Here is a 17540-nt window from a genome sequence, read left to right as displayed (position 1 = left end):
GGCAAAAACGTTGGCATCCATTAATTTCTTGTATTAAGTAAAAAAATATGTTGCCAGATACTGCTGACGTTTTACAGCCCAAAATATGTTCAAAACCCGCCAAAATGCACTTAAAACCGCCCAAATTGGGGGGGAAACCCCCCAATCTGGCAACACAGTCGGCAGTAATGGCTGCACTCATGTCGAGGATGTAAACACAGTTGACGCGGCAACGGACAAACATGACATAGTGGATGTAATTTACGTTCACAACTTTTTTTTGCTGTCAGAAATATTTAATATTAAATTTTGTGACTCGACTGACAATAGCCGGCGGCATAACAAGCCATAGCCGGCGATTTGCCGCCGGTGACCAGCTACTTTTGAGACCGCTGAATATCTCCATAGGTGTATAGAGGCCCATTTCCAGCAACTCTCACTCCAGTGTTCTAATGGTACAATGTGTTTGCTCATTGCCTCAGAAGGCTAATGGATGATTAGAAAACCCTTGTACAATCATGTTAGCACAGCTGAAAACAGTTTAGCTCTTTAGAGAAGCTATAAAACTGACCTTCCATTGAGCAGATTGAGTTTCTGGAGCATCACATTTGTGGGGTCGATTAAATGCTCAAAATGGCCAGAAAAATGTCTCGACTATATTTTCTATTCATTTTACAACTTATGGTGGTAAATAAAAGTGTGACTTTTCATGGAAAACACAAAATTGTCTGGGTGACCCCAAACTTTTGAACGGTAGTGTATATAGTATTAACGTATACACATTTGAAATTTCACCTTAAAGTTCAACATGCAAGTTAAACTGTTTTGTTATAGATTACTGAGGTCTATGATCGACTGAAAATCTACGGGGATCCCTTAATTATCTCTGATCAAGTCGTGTTGTAATGAAAATATGAACAGTGGTTTGCTCCGTCTTATGCAATCCGATGAAGACAATCGATCATCATGACCTCCTGTTGATCACAAAGGGATCTGAACCTAAGACCTGCCACCTTAAAATAAGTCGCTGTATTACTGTAACTGTAGTGATTTAGAATGTTTCTGATGCAATTACCGTAATATATGTATAACTAAGGGTGTATTCAGACCAGGATAGTTCGATAGTTCACTTGCTTTGGTCCGAACCAAATGGTTTTTTTATTTTTTCATTTTGGTGCGGTTCGCTTTCACACTGTACATTTTAGTAAGCGGACCAAAATCTGTCAACAAAGCCACGCGCCCTGAGGTCGTTCAGCTATTGGTCAGAGACGACACGCGCACAAAGCGCCAAGTTCAAAAGTAGTCATGGAGGCTTTCTGTGCTGTTATTCTTTTTAATGTCATCAAAGCTATATGTTTTTTCCAGTGTTTACTGTTTTCACAATTGTGCGATTACTATGCTGTTGTACAAGTAATTTATCAACGACGACGTCAAAGGGCAAGGCGGCTACGGAGGATAGCGCTGATGAGCGCACATCATGTTGTGACAGTTCTGGCTCTTCACGCAATAGATGAATTTCTTTTTTGCGTCGCTAGTGCCGCCACTTTTTGAAAGAATGTCCCTGATTTTAATGTAGGTCTGGCGGAGTTTCTTCACTTTTAGCCGACATTGTTCTGGGGAGCGCGTGAACCCCTTCTCCTTCATTTTCTCACTGAATACAGCAAACACGTCACCATTTTTGTGTGTTCTCTCCAAAAGCTCAGATATGTGGACATCTGCCCATATTTCCACAAGGGTGTGCGTTTCTTCCTCGGCCCACGTTTGCCCCCTACTCATTTTTTGTACTCTGTAGTCTAGCCTACCACTGGTCTGAATGACTGAACGACTGCTGTAAGGTTCCCTTGACAACCGAAACAGTGTTTGCACTTTGCGGTGGAGTGTCAAGACTCTGTTTCCCATAATGCTTGACAAACGACAGAAGCTCCCGAGGTACAAAAAAGCAAAACTGTCAGATTAGGTCCGGTCTGCTTTCACACCTCCAAAAGATCCACACCAGGGTTCCTTTGGTCCGGACCGAGTCCGACCTTGCAGCTCGGTCTCAGTCCGCTTGTTTGGTCCGGACCAGAGTTCGGTGGTTTGTATTCAGACCAACCCAAAAGGTCCAGACCAAGGGAAATTTGGTTCGTTTGGTCCGGACCAAACAACGTAGGTGTGAATATGCCATAAGATACACTGAAAAGAAAAGTAAGGCGACTGCATATTATAAAGTTTAAACTTTGGCACTTTATTAAATGGACTAGATTAAGATTAAAACATATTTAAAGGAAAAGAAAACTTCATTCATACATTAGGGGTGTTCACACGGCAACTTTTACTCCGGTGTAGCACTGGGGCCGCCCCGGTAGAGCGTTCACACGGTACAAAGTTATACCGGTGTCGCCCCTGAAAGCTGCTTAAACCGGTGCAAATCTAACCCTGCTCGGGAGGGGGTTTAAGAAATTTACTCCGGAGTAAATGCTAGTTTGCGGGGCAGCACCGATATAAAATGGGACGTCTGAACGCTACAGGGGTAGACTTGCTACGCGTGACGAGAGTTGATTACATACGGGCATTGCATAATTTGCATCCTGGTATTTTGCGCTTCCAAAATGGCGAATATCAACAACAACAGAACTGCATGTCTTCCAGTGTTGCCAGATTGGGCGGTTTTAAGTGCATTTTGGTGGATTTGAACATATTTTGGGCTGGAAAACGTCAGCAGTATCTGGCAACACTGGTGTCTTCATCCACGCTGTTTTCCCGGCGCTTGGTGATGCCATGACATCCGGGAAAAGGAAGTACATTTTCACGCATTTCATTTCCGCATTATTACTATCGTATAGCACGCTCGCAAAAACCGCCGTGTGAACGCGAGTGGGGCTGCACCGGTGCTAACACGCTTCTCTCTAGTAAGCAGGTTTGTGACGTGTGAATGCTCCACAAAATTTACACCGGTGTAAGATATATCGCAACAAAATACATCGGTGCAGCATCGATGCAAATATGTGCCGTGTGAACACCCCTATTTAAGTTTGCAGAAAGGGAACAATTTGAAAAAAAATTTCTGTTGAGTTAGATTTTAATGCTGATTAAAACTAAAATTGGCATGCTGATTCCAAAATTGCAGTCAGTTTTTTCTAGCACGTCAAGTTTTTTCTCCACAGCTTACCGTCCAGATAAGCAAAATTCCACTGATTAGCTGTAGTAAGACTATTTGAAGGTTATGGAAGAACGTTATCAGGGTAGATGGGATGTACATATGATGGCTGACTATTGTTGGAGCATCAAACGAGATAGTCCTCAAGTTGAACACTCCAGAAAGAGCTATAAACGTAAACTTTTACCTTAACTACTTGCACGGGCGGCACGGTGGTGTAGTGGTTAGCACCGTCGCCTCACAGCGAGAAGGTCCGGGTTCGAACCCCGTGGCCGGCGAGGGCCTTTCTGTGCGGAGTTTGCATGTTCTCCCCGTGTCTGCGTGGGTTTCCTCCGGGTGCTCCGGTTTCCCCCACAGTCCAAAGACATGCAGTTACGGTAGGTTGACGTGGGGCGGCCTTGGGCTGAGGTGGCCTTGAGCAAGGTACGGAAGCCCTGACTGCTCCCCAGGCGCTGTGTGGCTGCCCACTGCTCTGAGTGTGTGCGTGTGTTCACTGCTTCAGATGGGTTAAATGCAGAGGATGAATTTCACTGTGCTTGAAGTGTGCATGTGACGAATAAAGGTTTCTTCTTCTTGCACCCAATTATAATTACAGTAGCCATATCCTTTGTAAAAACATCTCATCTCATCTCATTATCTGTAGCCGCTTTATCCTGTTCTACAGGGTCGCAGGCAAGCTGGAGCCTATCCCAGCTGACTACGGGCGAAAGGCGGGGTACACCCTGGACAAGTCGCCAGGTCATCACAGGGCTGACACATAGACACAGACAACCATTCACACTCACACCTACTGTCAATTTAGAGTCACCAGTTAACCTAACCTGCATGTCTTTGGACTGTGGGGGAAACCGGAGCACCCGGAGGAAACCCACGCGGACACGGGGAGAACATGCAAACTCCACACAGAAAGGCCCTCGCTGGCCACGGGGCTCGAACCCGGACCTTCTTGCTGTGAGGCAACAGCGCTAACCACTACACCACCGTTCCGCCCGTCAATATTTGTACATTTTTATAAAACAAGCACATATCTGTTAAGTACAGTATTTTTCATATTTTTTTAAGAAAACGGGGATCCTATAGTTCAAAAACTTGACGTGACAGAGAAAAACTGAGATCAGTTTTGGATTCCGCACCCAAAAATGAGTTAAAAACAGTTGTCAGATCTAACTCAACAAAAATTGTGTTCCCCAGTGTTATGTACTTATAAACACATTCATGAAGAGAATTTGTTAATAAGCATCAAATGTAGCATAATTGTGAATAATAATAACGATAAGCGTATTTGGCAGCATGATGTCACGGTGAGCCTTTAACGAAAGAATAATCCGGAGCTGCCTTTTGTTAAACGGATCCCAGTGACGTCACACTGACAAAAATGCTTATGATTATTATTTGAAATGATGCTGTATGTGACACATTTGGACAACTTCACTTCGCGAGAGTGTTTATAAGGACATAATCTTTCTGCAAACCCAAACTAATGAATTAAGTTTTCTCCTCCTTTAAAGCAGATTAATTCTCCTCGGCTTTTGTTGGGCAGCCCTCTCATAAGCCTAGGTCACAACCGGACGTGCGATTTTTGGCGTTTCCCAAATCGCTGCGTTTTTTTTGTTCGTGGAGAAAGACGCGCGTTGGCCGTAAGTTTGTCTTGCAACCTGAAAAAAACGTAAGCGCCTGTAGAGTTTGTTTGACATGACAAAGAACCTCTGCGGCCGGTCTGCGGCTCGAAAATCAGCACGTCACACGCGCACCCTCCGTGCGTTTCTTGCGTTTTTTTGTACGTAGACCGGCCGTAGGAGCACGTACGGCTGGTTGTGACTGAGGCAATAGTCCATCTCGCTGTCATCCATGCTGATGTGGATCAAATTGTCCAGCGAGCGCTTTCTGAGCCAGTCGCCGTGATCAAAATTGACGACGTTTTCGTTGTCGTGACAGTCGTCTGGTTTTGTGCGCCATCGCTCACGTGGGTTTGTTGACGTTTAGTCAACCGATCTTTGATCGAAGCCATAATGATAATTGACTAGGTCAAACTTTTGTGATTAAAATCAGTCGGCTTTGTCCGTCTGGTCGGGGACGACATCGACAGCCAATGAGGTCGCTTATAATGAATCGGAAAATTCCAGGATGTCTGACGTTTTCTTTCGATATTTTTATTGGACGGTTTGAACACGTGATCTTGACGTAGCCAACAGATTACAGTCTGTTTACATCATACCACGCGGACATATTACTTTGACAGAATCAACACAAATATCAGGGAAAAAAAGATGGCTTGTTTAACGCAAATATCGATCAGTATGTAAATGGATCTGTTATTTGCTCTCCTATGGACCTAGTTACTTGTGGGTAGGAAATTTAACGTATCGGTATAAATCTAAGCGTAGAGGATTTTAACTAAAGCGACTAAGCGTATCGGCAGGCAGAGCAAGCGGATCGGTCCCGATACGCTAAAACGCTTTGGGGAAAACCATGATATGGTTGATCAGTGTGTGGGAGATTATAATATAAATATCCCACACACACCAATCAACCATAAATTTAAAACCACTGACAGGTGAAGACGTGAATGACATTGATTATCTCATCACAATGGCACCTGTCAAGGGGTGGGATATATTCGGCAGCAAGAGAACAGTCAGTTCTTGAAGTTGATGTGTTGGAAGCAGGAAAAATGGGCAAGCGTACTGTAAGTGAGCAAGTTTGATAAATTATGGTGGCGAGATGACTGGGTCTAAACTGGTACAGCTTATGAGGTGTTCCTGGTATGCGGTGGTTAGTACCGAACAAGAGTGGTCCAAGGATCCAAAGGACAACCATGCCCCTTTTCCACCAAAGCAGTTCCAGGGCTGGTTTGGGGCCAGTGCTTAGTTTGGAACCGGGTTTTCTGTTTCCACTGACAAAGAACTGGCTCTGGGGCCAGAAAAACCGGTTCCAGGCTAGCACCAACTCTCTGCTGGGCCAGAGGAAAGAACCGCTTATGTCAGCGGGGGGGGGGAGTTGTTAAGACCTAAGACCAACAACAATAATGAGACCGCGAAAGATCGCCATTTTTAAGCGGCGAGAAGCAGCAGCTGTACAAATGCGAAGTCATCCATTATTATTATTATTGTTGCTGCTGCTGCTTCTTCCGTGTTGTTTTTGCTTCGATATTCGCGCCAAGGTTTATGCAAACGTAGTGATGTAACTGACGTATACAGCGATGTAATGACGTGGCTCCCCTTAGCACCGCGAGCCATGGAAAAGCAAACTGGTTCTCAGCTGGCTCGCAAGTTGAACGAGTTGTGAACCAGCACCGGCCCCAAACCAGCCCTGGAACTGATTTGGTGGAAAAGGGGGTACCAGTGAACCGGCGACAGGGTCCTGGGTCTCAAAGGCTCATTGATTCGCATGGGGCACGAAGGCTATCCGAAATAGTCCAGTCCAGAAGAACAGAAGAGCTCCTGGAGCACAAACTGCTGAGAAACCTTAATGCTGACAACTTTTTCAGCAGTTTGTGCTACAGGAGCTCTTCTGTTCTTCTGGACTGGACTATTTGGGATAGCCTTCGTGCCCCATGCGAATCAATGAGCCTTTGAGACCCAGGACCCTGTCGCCGGTTCACTGGTTGTCCTTTGGATCCTTGGACCACTCTTGTTCAGTACTAACCACCGCATACCAGGAACTCCTCATAAGCTGTACCAGTTTAGACCCAGTCATCTCGCCACCATAATTTGTCCAAGTCGCTCACTTACGGTACAGTACGCTTGCCCATTTTTCATGCTTCCAACACATCAACTTCAAGAACTGACTGTTCTCTTGCTGCCGAATATATCCCACCCCTTGACAGGTGCCATTGTGATGAGATAATCAAATGTCATTCACGTCTTCACCTGTCAGTGGTTTTAAATTCATGGCTGATTGGTCTTGGTCACCATTAATGGAGATTAGTGCATCAGTTGCCCTCAGTTTCATAAAATCTGATGCGTTTTTGTTCGGGTGTTCCTTTTCGCCAATAAAGACATTCTGTAAAATTTTTTGACCATATTCAAAAGTCTAATGGTGGCACCATGAGGTTCATTTTTTGCCAAAAAACGCTTATTTTATGTTTTCGCGTAAGGTTTGAATCACAATGTTGGACTCCATTTATTGATTTCTTGTGACCCAGAGATCATGTTAAGAACCTTTGCAAGGGATTGAGAAGCATTAATGTGATTCATAATACATTTGTATTGTTTAAAAGTAGTTGAACAATGATTCAATGAGCAGCTAAAACTCAAACTGTGCTTGATAATATATTTAGAATATGTACTAAAAATGTGGATCTAAGATATTTGGTATACTACAGTGATTCTCAAACTGTGGTACGCGGGCTCCATTCTAGTGGTACGCCAAAGAATCACTTAATTAAATATAAATAAAATTAAAAAAATAAAATAAAAAGTGAAATACTATCCATAATATCCGAATGGATGAAAATATCTTATCAACCGATGACAAGAAAATGAAAGGAGATACAAATTAAGTTAATAATTTAAAAAAGTTTGCAAGCGCTTCTGGGTAGCCATACGTAGCGTACGTACGCATTCCCACCGGTTCCGCTGACAGACGGTTATCCGCCATTGGTAGACTAGGCTGTGATGGGAAAAGGTGGAGGTGGCTTTGCTAATTATGATGAGTATGACAAAATTACTGCTGTGGCTTAAATCCGCGAATGGGAGCATGGATCAGGAGAGAGGGAGAACTGAAGAGGACGTGCGTGAGCCGAGCGCGGATGCTAACGACAGTGGCAAAACCAGCCCCAGAACTGCTAGCAAACGGCAGAAACCAGTGAGGAGGAAGTATGACGAAAAATACATAAAACTGGGATTCATTTGGAGCAGGACAGGAGCTGCCCAGGCCGCAGTGTGTTGTATGCGGGGACGTTCTGAGCAATGAGTCCATGAAACCGTCGCATCTCAAACGGCATCTTACAACCAAACACACAGCACTAAGGGACAAACCAATGGATTTTTTTTTTTACGAAAACGTGATGAACTGAAGCAGTCCAAGTCCACCATTCTGTCCTATGGTACACCCGTAGCCAAAGCACAGGAAGCTTCATATCGTGCCAGCCTCCTGATCGCCAGAGCCGGTAAGCCGCACACAGTCGGGGAACTGCTGTGCTTGCCATTAGCCAAAGAGATGACACGCATCATGTGTGGAGAGAAAGCTGCCAGAGAGTTAAACTTGGTGCCACTTTCAAATGACACCGTGTCAAGGAGAATAATGCCGCTTTTCCACTACCAACGCGGCTGAGTCGGGCTGAGCCGTGCCGTGCTGAGTTGGGCTGAGTCGAGCTGAGTGGGGCTGTTGGAGTTGCATTTCGACTACAACCGCGCTGAACCGTGCTGGCTGGAAGTGGGTGGACACATTGGGTGGAGTTAGCGAAAGTGGGTCGACGTCAGGTGATGTCGTTAGGCGGCGCAAACAGTGACATCAGTGATCTTTTAAGCGGTAGTCTCACAACCCGGATAGTAAACAATAAACATGGAGGACATGGAGTCGTTAGTGTTGCTGGTCTTGGTGCTGTGGCTTGTTGTCACCGACAACGCCAACAGATACTGGCAAGAGCGTATAGATGAGGCGAGGCGCATAAGGCTTCAGAAATTCTCGTAATTCGTAATTCTTCTTCTTCCGGGTTTACGGTGTTTACAGATCCCAGAGTGCTCGCGGGGCGTGTGTGGGCATGTGAGGACACTCCTCCTCACCAATCAGTGCACAGGGGAGTGTCTGCTCACACCCCTAGCCCCACTCGGCTCGGTTTGGCTCGCTTCAGCCCTACTCCAAAACCGTGTGAGTTTTGGGGGCTGAGCAGGACTGAAGCGAGCTGAGTCGTGCTGCTCTAAGGTAGTCGAAACGCGAGCCGTGTCGGGCTGAAGTGAGCTGAAGCGAGCTGAAGTGAGCTGAAAAAGGGTAGTGGAAAAGGGCCATAAACGACATGGCTGACGATGTTAAAAAGACACTGACTGAGCGCTGATGTTCTTAATAACAGTAGATATTTTACCATACAGCTTGATGAGAATACAGATGTTGCAGATTTGGCTAATTTATTTGATTCATTATTTAAGTACAATGTTTTATTTTCCTATATTTAAACACAGTGTTACTGTTCAAAGTACTGTGTGTAATGTTACAGTGGCCAACAATATTAAATATACTTGTTAAATAAAACCTCCACCTTGTTTTTAATGAATACTTAGGCCTACTACGCTACTGTATTTTAATGTTGGTCATTATGGTGGTACTTGGAGAGCCAAGTATTTTCTGAGGTGGTACTTGGTGAAAAAAGTTTGAGAACCACTGTTCTATAAGGTGCCATAATGTTTCATGAAAAGTGATGGAAATTTTGTCATAAAAGTCATAAAATAGCAGCTGTTTCCATAACTTTGAGCTCCTGGTGCCACCATTAAACTTTTGAATTGTGTCAAAATATTTCACCCAGTGTGTTTTCTTACCAAAAGGAACATAAAAACAAAAATGCATCATGATCGGAGGAACTTTTCATTTTTAGGGGGCAACTGATGCACCCTAATATATACACACACACACACACACACACACACACACACACACACAAGTTATATCCATACAGTTTTGAGGAAGAGAAATGAAACCTGATTTATTGTGCGTCACCGACAATAAAGCAAACGTTAATCATTACTGAGAAAACGGAGTGGGTTTATTTGTATTATTGCTCTGTATGCGACAGAAAGACAAGAGCGTAATCTTTAGAATCATGAGATATAAACGACTCCTTGAGAAGATATTTGATGGACAAGTGTGCAGGAGCACAGCTGGATGGAGCGGATCCGAAATAAAACATGGATACTACGTTTCGCGACGTCGGTGAGCCATTCCGTGTGTGTGTGTGTGTGTGTGTTCTCACCTGTATTAGGAGTGGAGTGGTGTGTGTGAGCCTGAGCACTCTCTCCCTGCCCCATGCTCCCAGGCCCAAAGCAGGGAGGGAGGGAGGGAGGGGTTCAAAAAACAAAAACAGTCCTGCTTCTTTTCCTCTAGTCAGTGAACGAACCGAAAGAGTAACCCAAGCCAGCCTGGCTTACTCGCCGTCCTCCGTTTGTCTCCTTATCCTTCCTTCCTTCCTTCATGCACAGTCCGAGTTTCTCTCTCTCTCCGTGTTGGCCCCTCCCTCAGAGCACCTCTGACTTGGTAAATAAGTTACGCCGCAAGCCTGAGGTATTCCAGCGGGCTTGGATGCCTGTCATTCCGGTGCTAAATTTCTTTTCAGTCCTGAAGTGCCACATCGGAGCAAACCAGCCATGAAAATAAATGTCAAGTTGCCGTAAGGACCCTCGAGACGCGCGTCACGCTACATGGACAAGGTAACCCAAGAGCTCGCTGCAAGATGAACTGCTGGTGAGGTGGAATGTGCAGGCGGCAGGAAGTGACATCAGACAAGCATCTGATTACAGCCAGAGGCGCAGCGAATGGCAGGTGTGTGAGAGAAATGTGCCTCCCCTTTGACCTGTGCAGTACGGCACATTCTCAAACTCTGATGAGCTGATGTAAAGCTTTTAACGTTTTCCTGCAGCTGTCACTTTGCTGCGCTGCTTTGACATTTATAGCGACGTCAAGATCACATGTCGAATCAGCAAATGAGTTACTAGAAGCGCCAGTGGGCAAGAATTGCTTGTTTTTTGTTTTTTTACATTTATGCACGCCCGAATAAAAAGTGTCACGTGACCTCTTTCACGCCCTTGTCTACACACACACACACACTGCATTATCTCTTGGGGCGGGATATATCAGGCAGTTCTCGAAGATGATGTGTTGGAAGTAGGAAAAAATGGGCAAAAATCAGCACAAGGATCGAAGCGACTTTGGCGAGGACCAAATTAGAACCCAAGCAACACAGGATTTTTAACACCGGTTTCAATATTTGAGGATCTACAATTCTGACAAGGATTTATTGGCCGGAGGCATGCACCGATTCGCTCAATTCGCAATATCAGGTCCACAAATTGATTTTCCCTAGCCTAGTAAACTAGACCCAACCGCCTAGCGGCCAAAAATATTTTTTGCCTAGCGGGTGGGTCTAGCCTCGCACCATATAAACAAAAACACCCTGGGCATCAAATCGTGCCCGCCAATCACAACGCAAGGTTTTTGTTTGGATTCTTTGGGCGGGCTTTTGCAGGAGTGACGACAAAGCTGCGTGACGCTGGAGAAAGCACAACAGGAAAGATGGCTACGGCTAGTGAACAGCGCGCGTTTGACTCCGCTTTGGAATCAGTTTTAGAAGAATTAGGCTTGGAGTTTTCGTTGAAACATGAGCAGGAAGAGGCTCTCCGCTCATTCCTTTTCAAGAAGGACGTTTTCGCTGTTTTGCCGACCGGCTCTGGCAAAAGTCTGATCTACCAGCTGGCTCCGCTCGTAGCCAAAAGGATGGGGCTAGTTTGTGCAGTACGAAGAATTAATAAACAGCTTTGAAACATTACTTTTTGATTGTTTCTTATTTTCCCGTTATTTTAAATTTAAGGGAAATTATTTCACCAAACACCACTAAATAAAAACTCTCAGAAACAGTTTAAGCAAACCCTTGAAAAACACTTGGAAAAAAATGTGTATGTGGTACAGACTCCAAACTTGTGGTCATTATCTCCAAACTTCTTAATATCTAGAACCTGTTTATTAATTAATACGCATTTTGAAAAATTATTTAATTTCAAGGCCTCCCCCACTGCTTTCTGTCGCTCTGACTACATCACAGTCACTGTTGCGCTGATTGGTCAGAGCGTTGGCCTATACGCACAGAGACAGTTTGAAAGACAGCGGTTTGTTCCTCCTACCCGCTTCGGAAATGTCTACGGATCGAGGCCAGACTAAATATTCACATTTAGTCTGGCTTGCCAGGCTAGATTTTCCCATGATATTTTTGAAAAAAAAAATTATTACAAAAAAAAAACGCACAACATTTATTTTCCTATTCTTTATTAACTTAATCATTTCTTTTGTTTAATAAATAAAAACAAGATTGACTGTGAGCTACTGCTCACTTACATATCCCCCGCTCTCACTTATATCAGAACGCAAGCAATCGAAGGAATAAGACACTTATTATGGGCTGCACGGTCGCCTCACAGCAAGAAGGTCCGGGTTCAAGCCCAGCGGCCGGTGAAGGCCTTTCCGTGTGGAGTTTGCATGTTCTCCCCGTGTCCGCGTGGGTTTCCTCCGGTTTCCCCCACAGTCCAAAGACATGCAGTTAGGTTGACATGGGGCGGCCTTGGGCTGAGGTGCCCTTGAGCGAGGTACGGAACCCCTGACTGCTCCCCGGGTGCTCTGGTGTGGCTGCCCACTGCTCTGAGTGTGTGTGCATGTGTTCACTGCTTCAAATGGGTTAAATACAGAGGATGAATTTCCCTGTGCTTGAAGTGTGCATGTGACGAATAATAAAGGTTTCTTCTTCTTATGAAGTCGATGTGCGACAGACGTGAAAACAGTAAACGCAGTATAAAACCCCAAGCTGAAGCTCAGTACCAAATATCAAGTAGCTATGATTTGTGGTTGCTGAGAGAAAGGGTGTTACGGACGGAGGTAAACCAGTATACCCTCCCTCCTTCGGAGCTGGAGTATAATAATTATAATAATAGTGTGTGTTGAATGGGCCTGCCATACACACATATATCAAAGAGAAACTATATGTGCACGATATTTAAAAAAAAAAAACACACACACTATCCTTGAGGAAAAAGATGCAGTGTGCCCTCTGGTGGACAAACTACGCAACGACATCGTTGAAGGATCCATCTTGTGTCTCTTGGTTTCTTTTTCATCTCATCTCATTATCTCTAGCCGCTTTATCCTGTTCTACAGGGTCGCAGGCGAGCTGGAGCCTATCCCAGCTGACTACGGGCGTAAGGCGGGGTACACCCTGGACAAGTCGCCAGGTCATCACAGGGCTGACACATAGACACAGACAACCATTCACACTCACATTCACACCTACGCTCAATTTAGAGTCACCAGTTAGCCTAACCTGCATGTCTTTGGACTGTGGGGGAAACCGGAGCACCCGGAGGAAACCCACGCGGACACGGGGAGAACATGCAAACTCCACACAGAAAGGCCCTCGCCGGCCCCGGGGCTCGAACCCGGACCTTCTTGCTGTGAGGCGACAGCGCTAACCACTACACTACCGTGCCGCCCTGGTTTCTTTTTATAACAATTAGCTCACATCAGGCAATAATATCGACACGGTAATTCATCAGTCAGGCTCCAGGCCAAATTCTGGGTCAGAGTATCTCTAAAATGGCAGATCTCAACAAAACCCTGACGAGCGTCTTAACGGAAAATACTGTTTTCTACCGAGCGCTGCATTAGATGCATTTCTGTGATTTGTAACTGCATTTGTGGCATTACGCCAGTGCGGTGGCACTGTATCGGAATCAACACAGCGCGCCGGGAAAGGAACTGGCAAAGTGAAAGAAAACAGCTGCAGTTTTCCTCAAGGAATTTCCTCCAAAGAGCGTCTGTTTTTTCCCTCCAGCAGGAACGTGTGAGGCGGCGCCATGATATTTTGTGACTGTTCAAACAGATGAATATTGTTTCTGCTGCATCCAATTTCTTTAAAAAAAGGTTTCTCGCACAGTGTTCTCCCCAGGATTAAAACAAAGCCCTAACTTTCGGGCGACCTGCAGGGTGGAGAGCACAATCTCCCCCGCTGGCAACTCGGCCGTAACTCTGGTAAAATGCGACCCGATTGGACAAAATTGCAATCTGCGTATTGCCGACATATAAAAAAGAATCCTGTCAAGTTTCATGAAATTCCTCCAAAAATTTTGAGAGGAGTTGATTTCAGAAGGTGAGTACCCTTCTCGGGACGGATGGACGGACATCGCCACGACATAATCCGCCTTCGGGCCTTTCAGCCAGTGGGGGATAATAAAAATTGTGAGGGGTACAAAGTACTGTACAAGTCTGTTAATAATCAAGGGCATAACTGTGGGAAAATCTGCCCAAATTAAACGAAATTTCAATATGCGTATATTACCCTGTCCACACTAGGGATTTTGTACCGATTTGATACTACTTTTGTACTGCAACACCTGTCCACACTAGCAACTATACCGGTACTGTAGCAGTATAACTGTATCGGTATGAAACCCACAAATGTATGGGTTTCGTACCGGTACAGTATCGGTACTGTAGCGCTTCGCTGTAGTGTGGACAGATAAAGCGGCTCTGTATCGATACAAATATAATGCGCAAGCGCAATGAACCATTCCTACGTCTTCCGGGTTATTCATACAATACAATACACCCGTGCTTTCCAGCTGTAAATAAAACGTCAAAATGGCTCAAAACGACCGTGGAGCTACATAGAGCAAAGAAAGGGGGGAGAAAGGGAGAGGGGGAGGGAGGGGGGGAGGGAGGGAGGGAGGGAGGGGAAGAGAAGGGAAGAGGGAGAAAGTGAGGGGGGAGAAAGGGAGATTCGTTTTCTTTGTTTCTTTCTTTCTCAACTGCCTCGCGCGTTTTATACGATTCGACTGAATAAATGCCACCAGAAATACAGACTGTACATTGACAACAAAAAGCACACACACGTTGTTTCATCCGCCATATTCTCGGAAGGAAGTTACTCGGTAACCATGGAAACATTTCGCGCAGGCGCATTTCAACTACCGTGAAAGAAAACCGCAAACATTTCTCGCTAGTGTGGACAGATGCACTAAACTGTACCGGTATACTTTGTATCGATACAGTTATACCACTTTCGTACCGGTATAAGTGTGAACACAGCATAACTGTCATATAACAAAGCCATCTGCCAAGTTTGGTCAAATTCTTCCACAAACTGTGAGAGGAGTTGATTTCAGGAGAACGTCCACCCTCATGAAATTGTCAAAGTACAAGTTATTTAATCAAGGGTCAAAACTCTGGGAAAATTTTCACAAACAAAATTAAATTGCAATATTTGTATTACCGTCATATAACAAGGCCTTTTGCCAAGCTTCGAAAATCCGTCCAAAAATTGTGAGAGGAGTTGATGTCAGAAGGCGATCACACCTTCATGAAATCGTCAAAGTACAAGGTTGCTAATCAAGGGCTGTAACTCTGGTAAAATGCGACCAAACTGAACAAAATAATATGCGTACTACCAATATATAACAAGGCCTTTTACCAAGTTTGGCGTAATTCCTCCACAAACTGTGAGAGGAGGTGATTCCAGAAGCTTCCCGGGACAGATAGACGGACAAACGGACATCGCTACGACATAATCCCCCTTCGGACCTTTCAGCCAGTAGGGGATAAAAACTAAGATTACATAGATAATAATTGTGATTCTTTTTTGAAAATTTCAGTGATTCAAGTCGTCATAAATTTGTATCGCAAAGTCATCCATGATATATCGTTATATACCCAACATGGTTCGTATACAAATGAAGGTTTGTCCAGCCAACGTGATGTGATGATGGATCATGTATATTCAAACCCCTGGAATTAAACTAAACGCCATGTGATCACCCGAGCTCAGGATCAAACTGGGGCGGTGAGGCCGCGGTGTTCGCCACGACACTCCCAGACCATGCCTGAGTTAGTAAAGTACACGCTCCCTTCTCTTCCGTGTAGCTCTTTGAAACGAATTTCTGTTCTAAAGTGCTGATTACACTTGCGTTTATTGTCTGCTATTTACAACCCCGATTCAAAAAAAGTTGGGACAAAGTACAAATTGTAAATAAAAACGGAATGCAATAATTTACAAATCTCAAAAACTGATATTGTATTCACAACAGAACATAGACAACATATCAAATGTCGAAAGTGAGACATTTTGAAATTTCATGCCAAATATTGGCTCATTTTAAATTTCATGACAGCAACACATCTCAAAAAAGTTGGGACAGGGGCAATAAGAGGCTGGAAAAGTTAAAGGTACAAAAAAGGAACAGCTGGAGGAACAAATTGCAACTCATTAGGTCAATTGGCAATAGGTCATTAACATGACTGGGTATAAAAAGAGCATCTTGGCGTGGCAGCGGCTCTCAGAAGTAAAGATGGGAAGAGGATCACCAATCCCCCTAATTCTGCGCCGACAAATAGTGGAGCAATATCAGAAAGGAGTTCGACAGTGTAAAATTGCAAAGAGTTTGAACATATCATCATCTACAGTGCATAATATCATCAAAAGATTCAGAGAATCTGGAAGAATCTCTGTGCGTAAGGGTCAAGGCCGGAAAACCATACTGGGTGCCCGTGATCTTCGGGCCCTTAGACGGCACTGCATCACATACAGGCATGCTTCTGTATTGGAAATCACAAAATGGGCTCAGGAATATTTCCAGAGAACATTATCTGTGAACACAATTCACCGTGCCATCCGCCGTTGCCAGCTAAAACTCTATAGTTCAAAGAAGAAGCCGTATCTAAACAAGATCCAGAAGCGCAGACGTCTTCTCTGGGCCAAGGCTCATTTAAAATGGACTGTGGCAAAGTGGAAAACTGTTCTGTGGTCAGACGAATCAAAATGTGAAGTTCTTTATGGAAATCAGGGACGCCGTGTCATTCGGACTAAAGAGGAGAAGGACGACCCAAGTTGTTATCAGCGCTCAGTTCAGAAGCCTGCATCTCTGATGGTATGGGGTTGCATTAGTGCGTGTGGCATGGGCAGCTTACACATCTGGAAAGACACCATCAATGCTGAAAGGTATATCCAGGTTCTAGAGCAACATATGCTCCCATCCAGACGACGTCTCTTTCAGGGAAGACCTTGCATTTTCCAACATGACAATGCCAAACCACATACTGCATCAACTACAGCATCATGGCTGCGTAGAAGAAGGGTCCGGGTACTGAACTGGCCAGCCTGCAGTCCAGATCTTTCACCCATAGAAAACATTTGGCGCATCATAAAACGGAAGATAGGACAAAAAAGACCTAAGACAGTTGAGCAACTAGAATCCTACATTAGACAAGAATGGGTGAACATTCCTATCCCTAAACTTGAGCAACTTGTCTCCTCAGTCCCCAGACGTTTACAGACTGTTGTAAAGAGAAAAGGGGATGTCTCACAGTGCTAAACATGGCCTTGTCCCAACTTTGAGATGTGTTGTTGTCATGAAATTTAAAATCACCTCATTTTTCTCTTTAAATGATACATTTTCTCAGTTTAAACATTTGATATGTCATCTATGTTCTATTCTGAATAAAATATGGAATTTTGAAACTTCCACATCATTGCATTCTGTTTTTATTTACAATTTGTACTTTGTCCCAACTTTTTTGGAATCGGGGTTGTACATTCATTGGAGGAGACTTTAGCTGCCACTTAAATCCTTATATGGACAAGTTTCCAGTCGGCAAAACGCCCACTTCGCAGTCTAGATTTGTTAATGCCCTCTGTGAAGACTTGGATTACGTAGATGTATGGACAGCTCAGCACCCAGCAGAA

The 17540-nt window shown here is 44.5% G+C and overlaps 1 protein-coding gene across 8 annotated transcripts in view; it reads right to left on the bottom strand.

Annotated features, from left to right (window-relative positions):
• Positions 1-17540, bottom strand: part of phactr4a (phosphatase and actin regulator 4a) — a 211364-nt gene that overhangs the window by 79179 nt on the left and 114645 nt on the right. Inside the window, exon 1 of one of the 8 annotated variants that reach the window (XM_060904805.1) lies at positions 10020-10297. The exons of 5 other annotated variants lie outside the window; for them this stretch is intronic. In XM_060904805.1, the coding sequence (XP_060760788.1) occupies positions 10020-10074 (55 nt within the window). In that variant the 5' untranslated portion in view covers positions 10075-10297. Of the gene's footprint in view, positions 1-10019; positions 10298-17540 lie in introns of those variants that run through there. 2 more of the 8 variants (XM_060904799.1, XM_060904806.1) reach the window with 2 other exon arrangements.

This window comes from Neoarius graeffei, chromosome 22, assembly GCF_027579695.1.
Source record: "Neoarius graeffei isolate fNeoGra1 chromosome 22, fNeoGra1.pri, whole genome shotgun sequence".
Classification (NCBI taxonomy): Eukaryota; Metazoa; Chordata; class Actinopteri; order Siluriformes; family Ariidae; genus Neoarius; species Neoarius graeffei.
This window is presented reverse-complemented; position numbering and strand designations above follow the sequence as displayed.